At 35.7% G+C, this 22,759-nt stretch overlaps 1 protein-coding gene across 2 annotated transcripts in view; it reads right to left on the bottom strand.

The window, feature by feature from the left end:
• NCKAP1 (NCK associated protein 1) overlaps nt 1–20,180 on the bottom strand; it is a 105,906-nt gene extending 85,726 nt beyond the window's left edge. Inside the window, exons 1-3 of one of the 2 annotated variants that reach the window (XM_027555966.1) lie at nt 19,634–20,139; nt 6,157–6,174; nt 5,015–5,125 (exon numbers count right to left, since the gene is read on the bottom strand). In XM_027555966.1, coding sequence (XP_027411767.1) covers nt 5,015–5,125; nt 6,157–6,174; nt 19,634–19,741 — 237 coding nt within the window. In that variant the 5' untranslated portion in view covers nt 19,742–20,139. Of the gene's footprint in view, nt 1–5,014; nt 5,126–6,156; nt 6,175–19,633 lie in introns of both variants that reach the window. The other variant, XM_027555976.1, reaches the window with a different exon arrangement.
• Between the last annotated feature and the right edge of the window lie 2,579 nt (nt 20,181–22,759).

Genomic DNA, 22,759 nt, shown 5'->3' with positions numbered 1-22,759 from the left:
TGAAAACAGCTGGTAGAAAAAAAAGTGAAGCAGACCTAAAAGTTAGAGACGTAATATAAATAAAAGCTTCCATTTTTCAAAAGCAATGTGTTACACAAGTCTGCTGAGTGGTAAAACCAAAACTCAAATTTTGGTTTGTTGTCCATCCCTTTAACCAATATAGTATCACCATGATGGCAGCCATGACAAGACAAGTAATGCCCATTTTAGAGACTAACTAGGAATAAGCAAGTTTCCTTACCCTTTCCTTCTAACTCCGGACTAAACCACAGTGCATGTGTCAAGAGCCTCCCCATACCCCCAAAACACATTTATGCTTTTAAGAAGCTGGGGCTTCACTAAAAAGTACAATTATTTTTATAGCTAATAATATAAAGTGTTTTAAAGTGCTGGTAAATTTGGATCTTGACATAGTTATAGACAATATTTGAATAAATGAAAGCTAGCTAAGTTAAAGCTTATCAATCAGGTTCATTTACTCATCGTTATTTACTGTCTCTCATGAGTCAAGCACTAGGGATAAAATGGTGTCTAAAAACAGGCTTTAACGCTGTGCCTCTGAACAAACTGTGATGAAATTATGACACTTTTAGAGTTGCTCTGTCTTGTCTTGAGTGACTTTGTAAGCTACTTAATTAAAAATGTTTGTTACATATAATAGCATCTTGTAATACTGTGCTCCAAGAAAGAGGAAATAAACAATAAGTATAACACAAATATTCCTCTAAGTTTGAAAGCTTAACTTCAAATTATTTCAATAATGGCCTATACCTAAGTCCAGAATCCCTGTATTATTGTACCACCCCACTCACTAATAATGTCTTCATTCTTAGGGAGTTAAGACCTCACTGAACATACATAAGACAGTAATTTATATCATTTTCTCCTGAATTTGGGAATCAAATCCAAAGTTTTATACTAAATGTACAATAAATAAGAAAATTCCTTAATGATACTTTTGAGCCAGATATTTTTACAGTTTTAAACTAGCTTTTAGATGTAAATACAGCATAGGAAAAAAGGGGGGAATTGTTTTTAGAAGTTTAGGAAAAAAATTTCTTAAAAGTTTTAATATACACCTGAACATTAGCTTTAAGAATTTCTTGGGCAAAACAACTTTTACCTATTGATAAAATAAGGAGTTTCTACTCTTTTCTTCATCCAGGGAAATAACAGATTTCCCTCTATATGTTCATAAGAAATCTATGAGAAACAAACCATAAATCCATTTGACAGTTATACTTTCAAAATAATGGAAGATATGATATAGACAAATAACCTCTCAGCTCAGAAATGTTTTCCTTATCTAAATTAAATAAGAAAATCTATAAAGCCTATTAAAATATATAGCCAGGGGCTTCCCTGGTGGTCAAGTGGTTATGAATCTGCCTGCCAATGAAGGGCACATGGGTTTGATCCCTGGTCCGGGAAGATTCCACATGCGAAGGAGCAAGTAAGCCCATGCGTTCCAACTACTGAGTCCACTTGCCCTAGAACCCATGCACCACAACAGAAGAAATCACCAGGTGAGAGGCCCGCCTGCTGCAGCTAGAGAGTGGCCTCTGCTCGCAGCAACCACAGAAAGCTCACTCACAGTAGCCAAGGCCTGGCTCAGCCAAAAATAAATAAATAAATCTTAATTAAACACACACACACACACACACACTGTTCAGTCGTAAGTCGTGTCTGACTCTTTGTGACCCCATGGGCCCTCCAGGATCCTCTGTCCATGAGGTTCTCCAGGCAAGAATACTGGAGTGGGTTGCCATGTCCTTCTCCACACATATATATTTTATATATATAGCCCGGCATATATTAGACACTCAATTAAGTAGCTGCTATAATAAAACTGGCTTTTATTTATATGAATTTTATTTAATTGACTGCTTTGAAGCATATAGGGCATTTAATTCAACACCACGATCCAGGAAAAAAAATCACATTCCTTGGTATGGACTCTCCCTACGTCCAAAATTGGGGGTGGGATAGAATTTGTAAATTTACAACTGGTCACAACTACACAAGACAGTAAAAGTGACTCAACAGATTCAACATCATCACTACTGAAGCCATGTTAGGAACCAATCCTATTAGTTGGCACTGCCCTCCTTCACTGTATACGAGATATCTGTGTGCTCTCAGTTTCTACTGGATTTAAAAGTATGGGAGCTGGCACAAGAGCAGATACCTGAGAAACAATAAAAAAAAAATCAACAATTTTTCGCTGCAAAATAAGACTGGCTTTTTTGTAAGGATCATTTTAGAAACTTGAAAGCAAAAACTTTGCTGAATTTTCTACTGAAACAATCTTTCTGTGACTGCCTTTTCTGAAATTGAGGACAAGTGGTGCTTGTGTAACATGCATGAAAACAGAAATACTGCTCATCAGTAATTCTCCTTGATCCCTGAGATAATACAAGCATGTTCTATAGCACATATCTCTACAATGGCCCAAAGACCAGGAATAAGAAGAGAAAAAAGGCAACTGTGATGTCAATACCATTTCTTCAGTGTATTTAGCCAGAAATCGGTAAGCTCCGATCATCCCAGACACTACTGTCATTCCCTGTCCTTATACTTCTATTAACCACTTCTCTAGAATTAAAAAATTACAAGATGAAACCCCTCATTTCCTAACCCAAACTCACTAGGAACTTAAGAGGATTTTAGCTCTTAAAACTAAGATCACCAAACTTCACAAACAGTACACACAGTACTTCAGCGTGTAAAAAACAGCAGAAGGGCATTACACAGAATAGCTGTAAAGGCCGTAGGACAAAATTCAGACTTTGCAAACAACACAACCAGAGTACCTTCTACAGGTAGAGATAACATTTAACAATGGTGTATAATTGATATTATAGGTTAAACATAGAATTATCACATGACCCAGCAATTCTACTCCTAGGTATATATTTCCAAGAGAAATAAAAAACATATGTCCATATAACTTTTACACAAGCATTCATAGTAGTAGTATCCGTAATAGCCCAAAGAGCACAAACAACTCAAGCATCCATCAATTGATGAATGGATAAATAAAAGGTGATATATCCACACAGTGGAGTATTTTTTGGCAATAAAAAGAAGTACTGATATATGCTACAACCTGAATAAACCTTGAAAACATTATACTAAGTGAAAGAAGCCAGTCAAAAAAGACACATTATTTATTTTATCTATATAAAATCTACAGGACAGGCAAGCATACAGAAGGAGATTCATGTTTGCCCAGAGTTGGGGTGGTGGGGATACTGGCAGGAGTGACTGCTAATGGGTCTTGGGTTTCTTGTGGGGATGACAAAGATGATCTAAAATTGACTGTGGCACTGGGACACACAACTCTGTGGGTGAACTAAAAACCACTGAATTGTACATTTTAAACAGGTGAACTGTATGCTATGTGAATCATATCTGACTAGTTATTTTAAAAATCAATTTTGTGCTACAAAAGTTGAAAAATAAACTATTAAAAAACAAACAACAATAACAAAAACCTAGTATTATTGTAAACAGCATGCCCAGCAAATCAAGAACAAAGATTATCAACTTATTCAACAAAAAATTTTACTGATATGAAATATGTTTAATCAGATCTTGCTAATTTTCTAATAAAAGGTCTTGTATCAAGGAACTATGCTTATTCTCATACAGAAATTTTCACACACATATAAATTAAACTGAAAAGATTCTCTGAAGAGCTCATATCACAGATTTCATAAGCCATGAGAAAGAGAAGCATAAAATTAAATGTAAAACAGATTTCATTATAAAATCTTTTAGAGTGAATATATAACCTCTCAGATGAGTTAGCGAACTAATATCAACAATTGAAGAAAGAGTTTTCCACACAATAATAGTGTTCTGAAGACATGTTCATTGTCAGTTATTCATATCTAATCAGGAACTAACTGTGATATCTTAATATACCAATGATAAAACAAAATCTTCTGTGAAACGAAAAGAAAGACTTCTATTAACCTATATTCACAAAAACAGAAAACTTTTAAAATAAAACTTTAAAAAATTATTTAAAAAGCACTTCAGACTTATTTTGTTAGTTCTGACTGGTATTTTTCCTTCACATTAGAATATTTTTAAGTGAAAGCTGAATAACAGGCTAAATACAAATCTTCAATGAACATACACATGATCTGAAGAAACCACAAGATGACAAAATATCTTTTAAGCAGAGCTTCTCAAAAGTAGGGAGATTGTATGTAAGAGGAAATTTCTAGACTAAGTTTGTACATTAAGAAAAAGAGAAAAGAATTATAAGGCCACCAGAGAAAAAAGGAAAAAGAGAAGACACGCAGAAAGAGTCCAAGTCAACAAAATTTAAATGAAAAGACCACAGTAAGGTGAAAAATAACCCTAATTTCCTAAAGTGAGTTATTCACAGCAGTTGTTATAAAGAATTACCAAAAGATATGTGAAGGAATTGGCAAGACTCTAAATGTTACCATCTTTCAATATAATACTATGAAAAACTTTACCGTCTGAGGAAATGTAATATGGAATAATAAAGATCCTAACACCATCAACTTGTTATCTTATTTAATGTAACAAGTTTTTCTCAATTATAAAAAGAAATACATTTTAAAGTTAAACAGCTAATTATGAAAAACAATACAAGCTCTATGAAGACATTTTCTAACTTCAAGACAAAGTTAAACCTATGACTGTAAGAAAAAAGTCCCTAACTGGTCATGCAAATACTAATATTTGAAAATATATACATATCTATTACCTTACTCTTTGTTGCAACTTGAAAGGGAATAAGTATATATAAGAAATTAAGATCCTATTTTTCTATAATAAAATGGCAATGTAGCTCAATTGTTTTTTCCACCAATTTCTGAGATAAGAATATTATCTCTAAAAGCCTTTAATGTATATAGTTTATATATTCAGAATACAAAGAATTAGATAAATAAGAGCTACTTCAAGTACTGACCATTACTTCCACTACAGATGGCTAAAATCAAGTAATATATAAATTTAAATGACTTACATTGTTGTTGCGAGTTTCTACAGCAGGGAATTTTCTGACTATGAATTTCACAGCAGATTCCAGGTTTTTGTCAATAAGGTAGGATGGTTTTGCCTTGGGGTCTCCACAAGCCTATAAAACAACAGTAATAAAAAAAAAGTGAAATGCATCGTTTTTCTAAAACCAAAAAATAATAGCAAATCTGTAATCAGAAATTAGAGAGATACTTGTTTTTGGTGAGCAGGTGATAAAATGAATAGGCAAAGTGCAGGGATTGTCACAGCTGAAATATGCAATGGGAGACAGTACAGAGATGTTCTTCTACTGAAAAAAAATGCATGGAAAGTTTCAAAGCAGTTAGCGCAGAACAGCAGTGAAGGAAAAAGCTCAAACCTAAAAAAAAAAAAGAAAAGAAAAAGAAAAAAAAATTCTTGGTTTGAGGTAGGATTGTATTCATCTGAAGCTAATAAAGTATGACAAAATTAAATATTCAATAAGAGTACTAGAAATGTTTCTATGTGTTATATAATAAAAGCTTATGTTTAAATGTCTTTTCCAAAATGTTCTCCTCATTCAATCTAAACATTTTAAATACAAGAGCCCTAGTTCAAAAGAACTGGAAGGCGCTAAAACTGGCCTTATAGTATTAACTTGTGTTGCCGAAAATCTGAGTTACAACATTGTTTTCCATCATACCAGCAGCACTTCAAACAATGAAATCTACATCTATTCTATATCTCATAAGCACAGAACAAATGGAAATGTTTACATTTTGACCACATCAGCAGTACAGCCTTCTCTGTATTAAACTGTAAAGCATTGTACAAATGTAAGGCATTTTTATTAGAAAGAACTTTTTATCTGAACTATTAGCAATACAGAATAATCTTCAATACTGTTCAGTTTCATTCTGTGACATTATTAACTGCTTCCTAGTGAATTACTAAAATGGTAACATTTCTACTTAACTTCATTGTATTTTAAAGAGGGTATGTCCTTTGAAAAGTTATCTATTATGTGTGAGGAAATACAATACTGTAATTTAATGATTTTTCACTGTTTACTATAGCTATGTTGTGGATTGCAGAAAGAGAAGTTATGAAACATGAAACTGATCTGAAAGCGGGCAAGCGGGCAAAGGGAAGGTGAAAAGCTTTGCAAACCTTCCAAACTTGTCCTTGCTGGGGAAGCATTGTAATAAAAAGAGAGAAAATTACTTGTAAACAATGACTGTCAAACTCTGACATACGTTTCAGTAGAGAACTTATGCACTGCAGACTATGAATAACAAAACAAGATGGAAACTATATGGTGCTACAATTTTAAAGGTATTCTAAGCAGCAAGTTTTAGTACACAGTAAGTTTATAGAGTTTATATTATTCATATATATTTAAATACTACTGTGAGGTGTACAACCATGTCAGTTTCTTGGTGCTCTTTCTAAATAACTTAAAAATAATACTAGAAGGAAAAATAAAGACTACATGCAAGTATAAAAACAGGAGCAAAACCATCAGTGAAATTTTACATACCTTAAAAAGAAACGGTAGCCAAGAATAAAAATAAGTCGTTATTGGATGACTTCTGCACTTTAGCTCAAATTCCAACTGTTTTTCAAATATCAACTAACTCCTTACCAAGCCCAAGTATAAAAATCAATGCAAAAATTCCTATATTTTCCAAAAGGAAATAGGAATGGAGTAAGAATTATCTTAATTCTCAAACATAATTAGATAAAACAAAACTAACTATAAGAAATTTAGGACTTCATAATCTTTAACCAGACTGACACAAAGCTATTGTATAAATTTCATTTCAATATCATAAATACTAATATATCTGACTTTTCCTCAGAGTCAGCTTTTTAAACTAGCTTAAAATACTATTTCTCATAAATTAATCTTCCAATTAACCCACATCCCCCAAAATATTATATATAGGAATAACTGAGAGCCACATAACTAAGAATTTGTACCAATGGAAATAGCTACATATTAGCAATTCCTTGTATCAATGATAAAATGAAAACCAAGTTTCAAGAACATGCCTGAGGTAGTACAGAATACTAAAGTGATTCCAAATTCTTTTTAAATATTATGTATCATCTTTCATACTCTAATTATTTTAAAATTCAGTTATTCGTTCTAACAATATAAGTGAAATAACTAATAAAATATAATAGACTACCATACCCATTCCCAGAGATCACGAATTTTATTGTGTAAGAATTTAATCAAGTAACTAATAAGATATATCTGTATATAAACAGCTCTTCCTTACTGCCCAGAAAATAAAAAGAATGGAATTTCATTTCAGTGGAAAAATAAGTGGTTATATGGTCTTTCCTTGGAATTAATTTAACCTTTTCCCACACTCCTCACTGAGCCATATTTAAACAAACTACGCTGGGAGACAGTATGCCATAAAGATGAAGAACACAGACCCCGGAAGAGAAGACTAAATTTCAGTCTTCACCACTTACTATCCATGGGACGATCCATACTTGAATATATTACGACACATCTCCTAATCTCAATTTCTTCATGTGTAAATGGGGAAATCAGTATTTACCTAATAGCTACAATTATAATTACCTAAGTAAAAGTCTTATGTGAATAGTAACCACTGAATAGTCTTTATCATAGTAAACAGAATTAGAAATAATGACTAAGATTCTTTCCTCCAATCATTTATTCTTTATATACCCCAAGTCTAAACATAACCAAATTTGCTTTACTCATAGAAAACGAGTAGCCTAGTAGTTAAGAACATGAGTTATAAGATAGGCTGTCCATGTTCAAATCCTGGCTCCTAGCTATAACCATAAACGAGTAATTTTCTGTGCCTCAGTTTCTTCATCTGTTAAATAAATCATAATTGCAATCTACCCTAAAAAGTTTTTGCCCATTAGATTAGTATCTGTGGGTGCTTATGGGTGTGTGTGTGCATATGAGCAGAATTTTTAAGGGTATCTGGCATACTACATTCACTCAAAAAATGCCAATAAAAAAACAAGATTCACAGACACTATACAAGAGTACTAGGCACCATTTTATTTTTTTCTGAAATCAACCTACTCGAGATACCAATAGAGACATTTGCAAATACTCAGGCAAAAAAAAAAAGTGCAAGAAAAAAAACAAAACTTGACTAAAAGCTAGTATTTAGGTAACTACATCTTGGCAAAAAGCCATTCTTAATAATTAACTGAAGAATAATGTCCTACCATACTGAAAGAATGCAAATATCCCAATACAAATATCCCAACTAACCAGATGTCTCAGTTTATAGAGATTAAATCTTCTTCACTCTAAGATTTTCATTTTAATGACACCAACACAAAGAAATCATAAGATAATAACCTGTATTTTAAAAACACGGCCTGCAGTTGGTACACCTAAAACTCTTACCTCTTCCTCCTACAGTAACATTACACAAAACTCATCTTTCACTCTTAAAAGTATTACCCTTTGAAATAACATATTTAATAAAATGATAGGGGATTCCTTGGCAATCCAGTGGTTATAACTCTGAGCTTTTACTGCTGAAGACCCAGGTTCAATCCCTGGTTGGGGAACTAGGATCCCACAAGCCACAAGTTGCAGCCAAAAAAGAAAAAAGAAAGGAAAAAAAAAAAAAAATTGAATATACTACTATACTTAGTTATCAGTATATTTTAAACTAATATATTCCAGAAAGGCTTGCCACAAAGACTGAATCAAAAGGTTTGATATATTCAATTAAACTAGAGTACATCTAACCTGTCCATCACCCCACCCTCCAAAAAAAACAAAAGGGGAGTAAAGGACAAAATTTTGTCTAAACCCCTGAATCTCATAGCTCTACAAAAGGAGGGAAAAAAAAAAAAAGCTTTTGCATAATTGGTTAAGGGGTTGCCCAAATGGCTCAGTGGTAAAGAATCCGCCTCCCAATGCAGGAGACTCAGGTTTAGTCTTTGGGTTGGGAAAATCCCCCAAAGGAGGAAATAGGAACCCACCCCAGTATTCTTGCCTGGGAAATCACATGGAACAGAGGAGCCTGGAGAGCTACAGTCCATGGGGTCACAAAAGAGTCAGACAAACTTAGCAACTAAAACAACAACAATAACTGGCTAAAAGGGATATTTCATCAAGAAGCAAACAGGAAACTAAACTATATCTGTAATTTTAGAATTGTAAAAAGCACCACTCTAAATCCTTATTTTATCTTTACTCAGCATGATTTCATAATGCATAAATGCATAATGCATAAATATCAGAATTTAAAATTCCAGAAGATCTAAAGCAAATTTAAATATTTATACACTTAAATTTCCAGTTTTCAGAACTGAAACTTTATTTCCCATGAATATTCTAATTATCTTTAAATTTAACAAAGCTAAGACTAATCTGGCAGATAAAATTATACTAGTGTTAAAGGACGTACTTAAATGTAATAATCAATAACTATCTCTAAGTGGATCACAGCCCATACAGCCTTAGGCAAGTTGCTTCCCTGAGCCTTAGTACTTTAACCCATAAATTAAGGATACTATTATTACCTACTTAATAAGGTAGGTTGTTCAGATTTTTAAAAGACAAAATACACAAAAAGTGCTTATTCCAGGTGCCTGACACACAAATTCTTATAAGTTTTAATTATCTTCTATTTTTTTTAAATAGAACTTTTCACAACAGATGGATATCTATAATGAGTTCCTAATTATCAAAAAAGATCATGCATTTAACCAAATTAATGTTAGTGTTGTCAATTTAGTATTCCTTAGTTCATTTTTTTCACAAAACACAAATATAATGTTATTATCCAAAATAAACAACAAAGACGTTTCAGAAAACCACATATTATTTTATTCAGGCCACAAAATAAACATCTTTGATTAAAAACCTCAAAATCAGACTTAATATAGTTTTAAAGTATGACTTTTCAACAAATTTTCCTGCCAAATCTACCACTGAAATCCCTTCCAAGGTCTTTCCTTGGGTTGTCACAATACAGATTATGTACCACAGCTTAACTTTGCATGGTTAATGCTACATATTTTTCCAAGAACTTCCTTACCACGATGTTTAAAAAATAAAAATTAAAAGTATAGAAACAGTCCTCTATGCATAAGAGATTAAGCAACAATCAAGAGAAAACAAAACAGTAAGGATTATAAGAGTCAAGAGTAAAAGGAACATTTACTAGGCATCTGTTGCATGTAAAACATCTTGGTTTAGAAATTATCTCAATCTTTACTCAACAGAGAGAAAAGGAGCATCAGAAATTAAGTGACTTGCTCAGGGCTTTATGATTACTAACTTTGAGTACTCAAGTATTTCAAAACACTAAAAACAAAACAAACAAAAAAACACTAAAAACATTTACTGAAAAATATATACACCAAAAAAAATAAGTAAAAATTGTTCCATTTCCTCAGCTGCTCAAAATTTTTATTGAAGTAATCATTATTAAAGGAAAAAAAATCTGATTACTTCAATCAATTTTATTTTTTAATTTCCACTCTACCTTAAAATACATTCCTTTGCCAAAATATTATAGAACAAAATAATTTATTTTAATACAGTAACTTAATTGGAAAAAAACATGAACAAAGTCCCAGGGATCAGAATGAGAAGGCTATTTGTGAGAGTATAGGAAAGAAATCAGCCTCACCTGAATTGTATTAGGAAAGGGAAAAATACAAAATGTGATCAAGATGAAAGATGATTTTAACTTTTACTCCACAAATAAGAAATAATAAACCTGTGTTAAAACAGGTTTTGCAAAATTGAAGGTACAAGGGGACTAAAATTCTCCCTTGAGTCTTCAACAAATTGATACTAACGCCTAGAGGAAAAATGGACATCACTTAAGACCATGGATTGTAAAAGCAACTTGCCTATAACTCTTTTATTTTCTAATTTTAAAAATAATGAATTTCAGTGTGCAACTTTCCAGTAAGTATTAAAAAAAAATCTAAAAAAAAAAACAACCTATCAAGACCAAAACAAGCCTCAAATTCTAATAATACTGATTAAATTTTTCATTTTTTTTTCATGCATATCACCCACATTTTGGCCAATCAATCTGCTTGCAACTTCCCCCTTGAGATTGGGTAGGTGAAAAAAAAAGGGGGCAGGAAAAGAAAAAAAGTAACCCACTTCTATAGTTTGGATTAAAAAACTTGATAGGAAAGTAACGGAAATTACTGGAAATGCTTTAAAATTAATGTAATTTTATAAATCATCTCTTATAGAGTCAATAATAGCTGATTTAAAGGTATATAAATATTATGATTATTGTTTCCTAAGGACAAGTTCTCAGAAAGTAATAAATATTTTGACTCATTATATATTTCAAAATTCTTTATTAAAAATTTTAATAAATCAAAGTTTCTAATTACCATTCAATACTCAAAAAGATGTCTATGTTACTGTTTTCAAACATTTCTCAGCTTCTCATATACAGAAACATTTCAGTTTATATCCAACAAAGAGTAAAGGTTATATGTGGTTACACTGTTAATATTCTAAAAGAAGTTGGTCTTTAAAAGACTGCTGGGAAACATACTTCTGAAGAACAAATACTTATTTTATATTAGCAGTAAGTAGATATCAAACTATAATACCAGGCAGTAAACAGGAATAACTAAGTAATGTTCCTAAAGATGGTATAGACCTCGATTTATTAGGAAAAAGTGAACACTTAGTAATTGCCCACTATGTTTCAAGCTCCAGAAATACCCAACATCTATTCACGTCTTACTCGTGCCAGGCACTATATTAGCACTTTGTGAATTAACCCATTTAATTCTCAACTTTATAATGCTAATTAAAGAGTATTCCACATGTGGGAAAACAGGAATATCTAAGATTGCAAGAATTAGAGTCAGTAAGACTAACATGGCTTAGAAAACCAAAAAATGTAACTTGAAGTGTACGAGAAGCTGAGAGCAAATAAGCACCCTGTAGATGGTTTTGCTAGTACAGAGTCTATGTGCAGCCGAGCATTCCAGGAATTTAGTTATCCCTCAAAATCAAAATTAATCATTGCAATTATCAGAAAAAGAAATCAGAAGTATTAAAAAGTTAATTTTACTTATTTCAGTGGTTTTTCAGAACAACTTCAGGGGCTTTTGCTTATTCAGTAGATTTGGGTCATGATCCAGATGTACTTTTAAAAACCTTTTAAAATGATTATGTTATGTATTTCTGACCAAGAACCAAGGGGCTCCTCAATTTATAAATAAAGGAACTCTAACTCAGAAAGATTAAACAACTTGTCCGAAGTTAAAAAAAAAAAAAAACAAAGTACCAAGGTTTTATCCAGAATCTAGCCCTCTCAACCCACAGAATGCTACAAGTATGGGGGAAAAAAAAACAGAAGTTTAGAGTCTATATGCCAGCAAAAAGGATTAATACAGGATTTTAAAACTTTATATATTTTATATCTTTATATATTCTACTGAACAAAAGTTTGGAATCTTGAATGACTGACTATTCCTTGTCATTGCCTAGCTGAAGTTTCTATTCATACTTCAAAACCAAGCACTAAAGTCACTATCTCTTCTTCCCATCTTCCCCAGACAGGAATCTTTAACTCCATTCTCAAGACACCCACAACAACACTTAATCACTGCATTTTAGTTAATTATCTACACATCTGTCTCACCCATTACAATATGAATTTCTTGGCACTGGAGACTGTATCGTAACTTGTTTTCCCAGTGTCCAGGAAGCCTTTCAACAAATGAATGAAAACTCCCAATATTTGCTACTAACTGAAAGAACAGCTCATCATATGACTTCCAAAGTTTTATTAAAGATATAATTTTATTACTGTCAAGTATCTAAAATAATCAAGTATGCAATAAGAAGATATTTTCCAATACTTAAAACAAGATATTCCTTCAAAAACTTTAACCCGTTATATATTTCAAAATTATTAAAAATGTTAATGATTCAAATAAAAGTTACTGTCATTCAGTTCTCAAGATGTATATGCCATTTTCTGCTGTTCAATTCTCCTTATAAACTTGCAATTTAAGAGACTGTTAAGTTTAACTTATTGAAGTAAAACATTTCAGTACAATAGTATTTAAAGACATGATTTAGAAGATTCTCTGTCATATTAAGTGAGTCAAAATTAATAATTACAATACTGCAAATTCCTAATAGGATCAAAATTAAGAAGATCTTACTACATTTACTAAAATGACAACATTAAAACCCGTCAACAAAAAAACACATCTTGGGAACAGAAAAGAATAGTACTAATTTTGTAAAGTTCAAGACAGACAGAAACACACTTATTGGTTGTACTTCCTTAATGGCATTTCTTTTATTTCATGCAGGTTTTTCAATGGAAAAAAAAAGTTGCCATCTGACTTTAAAAATCCAAATGTAGAATGTATATTTGAAATCTCAAGAGACAAAGCCTCTTCAGTGAAGAGAGGCCTGTACACATCCTTACAATGAAGGAGGGTAAGCGCTGTCTCACTGTCTGAGCTCACACCTTCTTCCTGTCTTATACGTGCTCTTCCCTCAAGCAAGGGTTTCTCTTAGTTTTCAGTTTTCTTAGTGTTATTCCTATGGTTAGTCTTCTCAGTTTGTGCTTTTAATATGTCATGGGCTAATTTTAGAAATAATCACAAAGAAAAAAATCCATATAATATAAAAAGTAAATATAAAATATTTACAAGTTCCCCAAAATGTCAATAAATTGAATTTTAAATTTCCCAATTCTAAACTATTTCTCATTTCAATATACTACAAAGCTAAATAGAAGTCTTTAATAATCACTGGTGGACTGTTAATTATAACCTCAATGACTTTTCATAACAAACCCATACAAAGTTCATATAAAAGTAGTCTACAGTAAATAAGAAAATTATTTCTATAATTGCCTATTTCTTTTAGGTTAAGATTATTGTGTGTTCAAAATTATATGTGCCAGAAAAATTTCACTAATGATTATAATCTAATGACAAAAATAAATTAAGAGCCCAGACTTAGCAGTTAAGAAAGAAAGGAGTCAATCCAAACTTTCATTTTTCAGAGTAAGACTTGGACAAGTTAACCAAATTCAACCGCTTTATCTAGAGAATAAATCACAGACTTAGAGAATAAATCACAGATCTGTAGACAACTAAAAGAAAAAAAATTTTTAATTTAGGATATAATAGAGATTCAATAAATAGCCAGCATTACTTTTACTTTTATTACATGTTCTTTTTGCTAAAGAAAGACATAAAAGGGAAGCCTGGCATGCTGCAGTTCACGGAGTTGCAGTCAGACATGACTTAGCAACTGAACAACAACAAAGAGAGAAAACTATTTTTAACATATAAATGTACACCTACTGAACATGATCTGAAATTACTGTTGGAATTTACTTAACACTAACACTGCAAGTAAATTATCAAACAAGAATACAAATTAAATTTTCAATCACCCTTGCCAGTAAAGACAAAAATTTTCAATACCAATACTTTCTCATCTGAGCCTCCTCAATTTCCACATATTGCATGTAGCTAACTAAATATGTCCATCCTTTTAATTTTCTTAAAATATAAATATACAAGCAACAGATTAAGAATCCTAATTTCATTTATATGTAAACTGTACCATGCTGCTTCTTCATTTTTGGAAATAATCTATTTTAGTCATAATACAATAAAATATACATGCACATATGTTAGCATCTGTACAAAAAATTGTATATGTATACCCTTGTGGCTCAGACGGTAAAGCGTCTGCCTACAATGTGGGAGACCCGGGTTCAATCCCTGGGTCGGGAAGATCTCCTGGAGAAGGAAATGGCAACCCACTCCAGTATTCTTGCCTGGAAAATTCCATGGACAGAGAAGCCTGGTAGTCTAGAGTCCATGGGGTGGCAAAGAGTCGAACACAACTGAGCAACTTCACTTCACTTCACATACACAGCTTATTTTTTAAAAGTGGGAGATGAACAGGCAAAGAATTTCTGAAGTCATATGAGTTTTTGACAATAACAAGTATTCCTTCTGTAATCATTTAAAAAATTTATTATTTAAGTTATTTAACAATTCCACAAAGGAAACAAAAGGTGGACAATTTACCACTGCCACTTAAAAATAATAAAAATAAGCCTCTTTCCCAAGTATTTTTCAGTGATCTTTATCTCCTCAGCCTACCAACCAGTATAACAAGAAACAGAATTATTAAATCCTCATTTTTACAAGCAGCTTCCTTGAAAAGTAAGGAAGTAGGATTTGTTTACATAAATATATACGTTTTATATATATATATATATATATATATATATATATATAGAACTTAAATACAGATGATGGAGAGACAATGCTTTCTTAACATGTTTAAAGGTTTTGATACTAAAAATCTCCCTGAGGAAAAAATCTTATAGGTACTAACAGTACTTCTACAACTTGCCAGAATCCAATCTTTGAACATGCTTTCTTCTCCTGATTAACCCACACAGAAAGTAAGGCCCTTAAATGAAGAGAAATGTAACACTGAAAGGGAAGACTAAAGCTGATTCCCCTTTCTTTACCCTGATTGCATACTTCACATACATTTTTTTTTACCTCCATTAGATAAGCAGATATCAGGTAAAGACTTTCAATTTTACACTGCTATTAACTTCTTTACTCATAAAATAAATTTATCCAAAATCACGGGCAAAAGCCTGTAATAAAAATACTCCATTAAAAAGAAGTTTGCAATAGCTGGATAGGTATTTTCACCTTTCTGTCCTTTAGAATTGAGGCAGTAATTTAACAAGATGAAAAATACGAAAAGTATTAACTGAGACCTTTTTGGTATAGAATTATCAAGTTCATGTTGGTGATGGTGTAGGAAAAAATAGAAAAAAGTAAGAAGGAATAAACATACACACACACACAAAATTAAGCTCAGCTAAAAAATGTTTCCTTTTTGGAATTTTGGTCTATGTGTTTGCTAAACAGCAGTAAAATTTCAGAAAAAAACAAATGTTGCTCCCAAAAGTTACTGAGAGTCCTAAACAAATACCATCTTACATTCATAGAAGTTTTAAACTATTTTCACATTGTTATAATTTTTTATCTTCACAATCTTGTGCAGTAGACAGATCATGTATTACCATCCCTGTATTAAGAAAAACTAAACTGAGCTCAGTTAAACTGTTTAAAATGGGTCTTAACTTCTACTTTGTAAAGATAACATAATCAGAGTTGGAACAGACTTGAGTGCTCCTTTCAGTTAATTTTCCTCCATCTCACAGATGAAAAACAACGAAGCTCAAGGAAGTCAAGACACCCACCCAATATTATAAAACTCTCAGTGACATACTGAAGACTGGAAGGCAGGTCTCCTAACTTCTGGCTTGATACTCTCTACTTCACCACACTGCCCTGCCATATCACAATGAGTGATATACAAGTAGCCTAAAATGTTAAAAGTCACTATATAAGTGGGTAGTAGTATTAGCTCCAAAAAAGGGAAGACATTTTTAATTTTTAAAAAATTATGACATTATGAAATAAACAAATTTAAATGTAAACTACCTACCACCTTTACCTTTTTCCCCTAAAATCCTCCTTCACATCTTCTTAAATCTCTGATTTGATTACAAATTCTTAAAATTTTCATAACCTGTACATATTTGTTCGTTGTTGTTTAATCACTCAGTGGTGTCCGACTCCTTTGAGACCCCATGGACTATAATCACAAGGCCCCTTTCTTGGTGGGATTTCCCAGCCAAGAATACTGGAGTGGGCTGCTATTTCCTTCTCCAGCCTGTACATATTAAGATATCAAAAATTACTCAATTGATAAAATTTTATTTCAAAAAGCAAAATATTTTTCAGGGGCCATGCTACATTCCCCTAAGTATTAAAGCCTCTTATTCTTGGTTATAGTAACTCAAAGTTATTTTATTGATGCCTAAGTCACTGAAATATTTTTCACTCTATATGCTCACTAAAATATTGCCATTGCAGACTTTTAGTTGAAACAGTAATCAGATCTGATAGACAATCTAATGCAAACACGAATTAATGAAAATGTGGTAAATGACTGGCAGACATGTATTATGCGGTAGAAGGGTTTTTTGTTTGTTTGTTTGTTTTTTTGAGGACTATAAGAGATTGAGATTGAAAAGATTACGTGGGTTTATACTGCCATAAAAATGTAGACAGCACGAACCTTATAAACACATGGTAAACAGATCTTATTCACTTTTGGGGGCAAGATTTTTGAACAAATGTTTCAATCCCAGTCAGCCAGGAAGACACGCCAGCCTTTATACACAGCTCTATACAGGCTGAAAGACTCAAAATCCATCTGATGTATTTGTATATAAAATCACATGAGGAGGGCAGATCAAAAGCTATTATTATTAAAATTAGAGCAAGATTACACACACACACTCATATATATGTTGCATATACATACATACATAATATGCATAATGTATTCATCCTTTTCAACAAGTCCTAACTGAAAGCTTCATGGACCACATAAGACCTCAAGTGGTAGTAATTAAAAAATGAGTAACACAGTCCCCACTGAGCGGGAACTCACAATCACTCAGACAAGGTAGAAGTATTTCTCAAGAAATTATAAATGTGTTAAGTGCTGAAATATAACATTTCAATAATTCAAAATATTAGACACTTGGATATAATGATCAACTCACTTTAAATTGTACTAGTTCAATAATGCAAGAGCCTAAAGTTTCTCAAAAGAGGAAGTGAAAAAAAAGGCTTTTGAGAAAAGGCAGTGAACTGAAGCATTTGAACGCTTAGAATTTAGTCTAATCTTAGATGATTTATGAAGATGAAATTTGTAAAATCCGACTATTTTCATGCCATAAAAATGTATAACGAATGCTTTAAAAAGAGGAATTTTGCCTAAATACCCGAATCACTTTTGATGTTACTCTCACTTCCTCTTTTGGAAACCATCATAACCATTTCCTTTAACCACAATACCACACGTCTAGTAACTTTTAGCGACGTTTGTCTTGCTTGTTTCTTTGCACAAAGATCGTATAGGAACGAATTTCCAAGTTAAAGAGCATCTCACAAAAAAGTTCAGGTCAATGAACCTGTAAGTAATACTATCTAAAATTATTACAAACTTACATAAACTTATAACCAAGTCTCTTCTCGGTAAATGCAGAGGGTTTCACTGGAATGACCCTGAGCTCCTGTCACATAAAATATTAAGTGTGAAGAGGCATTTTACTCTCCAGAGTGCACTAGGTTTAAAGTCAACCAATCCTCATATTCAGGGATGCCAATGGAACACAGCCATCGCTGCACAAAATTTATCCCTATTAAACCAGGTCAGACTTCTCCTCTAGAATTTCAGTGTCTTACATCAAATTGCTGAAATAGGTCAGTTTTATATTGAACCCCATCATACGAATTTTTAAGTATTTTTTTCTTCAGGGGCCCTAATTTACAAGGGCTACAACTCTACTGCTACGATTAAACTAAAAGGAAATATTCAGAATGCATTAAAAAGCCAAAAAAAAAATAATTATTAAGATATAACATCAAATACACACTGGAAACTGTCAGGATCTAACTTGCATCAAAAAATCTTAAGTTTTCTCTTTATCAAATTACTAAAAACTTACTAACTTTGCTTTAAAAGGAATAGAATTCTGGTCTTTCTTTTCTAAAGTAAATTAATGTAATATTTGCTCTTTTAACCTATTTTTCTTAACTCCAACTCAGCCTTCCATTCCTTAATCTTGCGAAAGCCATGTAAAGACGTTCAATGGGCCTATTAGCTAGAGCTACTCAAATGATCAGACTACACCATAAAATCAGCATAACAGCAACACGATCACAGCTTTTATTTTGTATAGACACCGAACGTAAAGAAATTTAAGAAACGATGTTTCGGTATTATCGACATGGTTGGAAAAACTAAGATGAGGAGGAGTAAAGAGAAGAGAGAGAAGAAGGCTGTTATTCCTGTCCTAGTGACTCACAACCCAAAAGTATTTCAGGAGAAAACTGGTTCCACCCTCACTACCACCTCCTTTCCACCTTCAAAATGAAATACTTCTAAATCGTCAACACACTCTTAAATGGCTTTTATTTGGCAATCCAGAATAAAATGGCCAAGTGGTGGAGATGCAGGGCTCATCCAAATGAGCCATTCCCTTCTTACATTCCCACTTACATCCAAAAGAACTGAGGGGGGGGGGGGGGGAAACTGCTACCATCTCCGCCAGATTTCTACCATTCGATCTCAGTTATGGAACACCCAAGTTTTCCTATCCCCCTCCTAGGATCTCATCCATCCTCCTCCCTTTCGTGCAGACCCAGTTCCGGGGGCCCGGGGGCCAGGGCGCCGAGGAGGGGGCGGCAGCGGCGCCGGCGCCCCTCACCCCGCGCCGGGCCGGCCAGTTCCCAGTGCTGGGAGCGGGCAAATGGCTGCTCTCCGCCCCTGGCCGGCCCGCGAGCCGGCGGGAGAGACGCCAGGGCTCCGCATTAGGCCGCGGCGCATCCCGGCAACCCCGGTGGGGCCTGCGGCCGCGAGGCCGTGCTTTCTGCCCCGGGCGCCGCCCGCCGCCCCCGTTGCCCAGGCCTCCCCTGCCCTCCATCCCGCCTCCGCCTGCCCGCCGGCCCCGCCGAGGCCTCGCCGGCCCGTGCGCACCTTCTTGATGTTGTAGAGGCGGGTGAGCATGCCGACGCCCCGGTCGTTGAGGATGGTGAGCTTCTCCGCCAGCTTCTGCTGACTAGGCTGCAGCACGGAGCGCGACATGGTGGCGGCGGTGGTGGTGGTGGTGGTGGCGACGGCGGCGGTGGCGATGGTGGGGCCGGCGCCGCCGGCCTCGCACCCAGTCACCGGCCCACGGCCTCCGCAGCTACCTCGGTCGGGCCTCCTCCCCTCCCGCCCGTGACCTCCGCCTCAGGGGAGCGCGCCCATGGCCCTCGCGCCCCAATCCCGTGCGGGAGGACAGAGCGAGCCGCGGCGGACGCCTCGTCGTCCCTTTCCCCGCCGCAGCCCGTGCCCCGGCAGCGTCCTGCCTTCGGTCCGCCGCCCTTCCGTCCCCACCCCCGGCGCTCTCCGCCCCAGCCCCCACCACCGAGCCGCCTTCCCCGGCTCCTCCACTAGGTGTGGCGGAGGCGGCGGCGTCTCGGGCGGCTGAGAACGAGGCCGCTTCCCCGCAGCCCCGGACGAGCGGTCGGTCACCTGATCTGCCGCGCCGGCGCCCTCGCGAGGCCGGACGGGGAACTGCGCCTAGTTGGGGCGGGTGGGGGCCTCGGCCCGCCTCGCGCGGCCTCGCTGCAGCCGCCGCTCGGGACGCGGCTCCGGCTCCACGCGCGACCCAACCCGGCCTGGCCCGCCCACTGTCCGGGAAGCCTAAGCCCGACCTGATGAGGTTACGTTTTTTTGTCCGCCACACACCCCTCCGCTTTCAAGTTTCCAAAAGTTGCCTTTCCACCGCCTCCCTAAAGAAACCAGCAGAAGCCCGCGGGGAGGGGGCGGGGGCAGGGCGGGTTTTTTTTTCTGGCGAGTTTCGCCCGAGTGGGCTGGTGGCTTCATGCGCTTTTCCCTCCCACTGCTTGACAGACGCTCCGGCTGAACACAGCAGATGTGCTCTGCGAGGCGGCCTTCGCCTCTCCCTTCCTCCCCTTTCCAGCCTATCTCCCCCGCTTCAAGGCAGTTCAGGGGAGAGAGGGTCGGAAGCGAGGGCGACTCAAGTTCCTCAGATAATCAGAATCTGACATTTGTCGACGGGATTACCCCTCCGGAGAAGACGTCAATAGAAGAGGCCCTGGCCTGAGGGAGGCAGAAATAAATGTTTCTTCAAGTGCATGAAGGAACTTTCCTATTTTTTTTCTGGCCTCCACCCCAAATCCCACCCCTTCTTGGCAACATTCTGCTTTTCCATATTTTTTTTTTTCCTTTTTTTCCTGATCAAACACCTCCCAGTCACACCCGAAGGCTGCCCCCTCTGATTCCAAAAGTGAGCAAAACCAAGGACTTATGTCATTGACTTGGGTGAGGAACTCCAGCAAAGAGGAGTCAAGCTGTTTTGATGGATTTTTTCGCCTTAATTTCGTTTGATGTATTAATTTTTAAGTAAGTGACAAAATATTCTGCCACCTTCAATAAACGACATTACAAAAGTAAGTGTCATTGGATTGATCAAAACACTTTATGGAAAGGAAATTGTGAGGAATATATTCTGAAACTTTTTAAAAATCTAGTGTATGTAGAGTTCCTTCAGAAATTTTCGTTTTAATATTACAAGATCAAGGCAGTAGACTGAACTTGATTTAAGGAGCTTTGAAAAGAGTCCTACATTCAGCGAAAAATCCTACCTGCCATTATACTTGGAATCCTATACACAAAATTAACTTGAATGAAGGTTTTTTAATACAAACACCTCAGAGAGATCACCTATTGAGCTAGTATTAGTTATTAGCATATTGGGGGGATTTAATTTATCTGGTTGCATTCCAACTTCATAGTTTAAATATTAATTTAGAGAAGGTAAGAGTCTGGAACCTGAGATAGTGAGGGCAGACCTGGGAAGGAGAGGGTGTAGGGAGAGGGGTGGGGAATAAAGATGTGCTTTTTTCAGGGACCAAAGGCAAATTTAACCAGACAGAATTAGAGTCCTACATAGAAAGGTTATATCATTTTCTAGTTTTTCAAACGGAGAAGGCGATGGCACCCCACTCCAGTACTCTTGCCTGGAAAATCCCATGGACGGAGGAGCCTGGTGGGCTGCAGTCCATGGGGTCGCTAAGAGTCGGACACGACTGAGCGACTTCACTTTCACTTTTCACTTTCATGCATTGGAGAAGGAAATGGCAACCCACTCCAGTGTTCTTGCCTGGAGAATCCCAGGGATGGCAGAGCCTGGTGGGCTGCCCTCTGTGGGGTCGCACAGAGTCAGACACGACTGAAGCGACGCAGCAGCAGCAGTTTTTCAAAAGTGCTGTCTAGAGAGAACAATAAAATGGTGCCACATTAAAATTTGAACACAGCTGTCATTTAGAAAAGCCACTATCATGATTCCATATGAACTTGAACACTTGAAGCTGCTTATAACTCAGAAGCACCGGATAGAGGGAGAGCTCTGTAGATTCTAGTCTCATTGTTGAAGTTTTATTATAACTAACTTTTAGACATACTGGTCCTAGATTGAATAGAATATTTATATTAGGTGTAAGTGAAGTATTCATAATTCTTGCATTTCTCTACATTTTGCATCAAAAAGGATTTTGTTACTGAGCCAACCCTTTTGAAGTTTACCCATATGTGTAGTGTGAGTGGGCTTCCCCAGTGGCTCAGCAGTGAAGAATCTGCCTCCAATGCAAGAAACCTGGGTTTGATGCCTGGGTGAGGAATATCCCCTGGAGGAGGACCCCACAACTCACTCCAGTATTCTTGCCTGGAGAAACCCATGGACAGAGGAGCCTGGCGGGCTACAGTCCATAGGATCACAAAGAGTCAAACACCACAGACGTGACTGAGCTCACGCATAATATAAAGTTTATTGGAAGTGCTAAGGTAATAATCATGTATTTTCCTATGCATATATGATTTTATGGCAAGTATAATTAGTATATGTCCTTTTATATTTCCTCTCAGTATTTCAGTCTTTGAAAACACGTCATACCATGTGAATCAGCCTATAAAGTTATTATAAAAATTGCCCATCTTGTAGATTTTTTTCTTCCTACTATTTTCTGGAAAAGCAGAAACTTTTAAAAATGATTAGGAAACTTAGAAAAGATTAGATAAATTTTAAAAAGCTTGATT

Source organism: Bos indicus x Bos taurus, chromosome 2 (genome assembly GCF_003369695.1).
Source record: "Bos indicus x Bos taurus breed Angus x Brahman F1 hybrid chromosome 2, Bos_hybrid_MaternalHap_v2.0, whole genome shotgun sequence".
NCBI lineage: Eukaryota > Metazoa > Chordata > Mammalia > Artiodactyla > Bovidae > Bos > Bos indicus x Bos taurus.
This window is presented reverse-complemented; position numbering and strand designations above follow the sequence as displayed.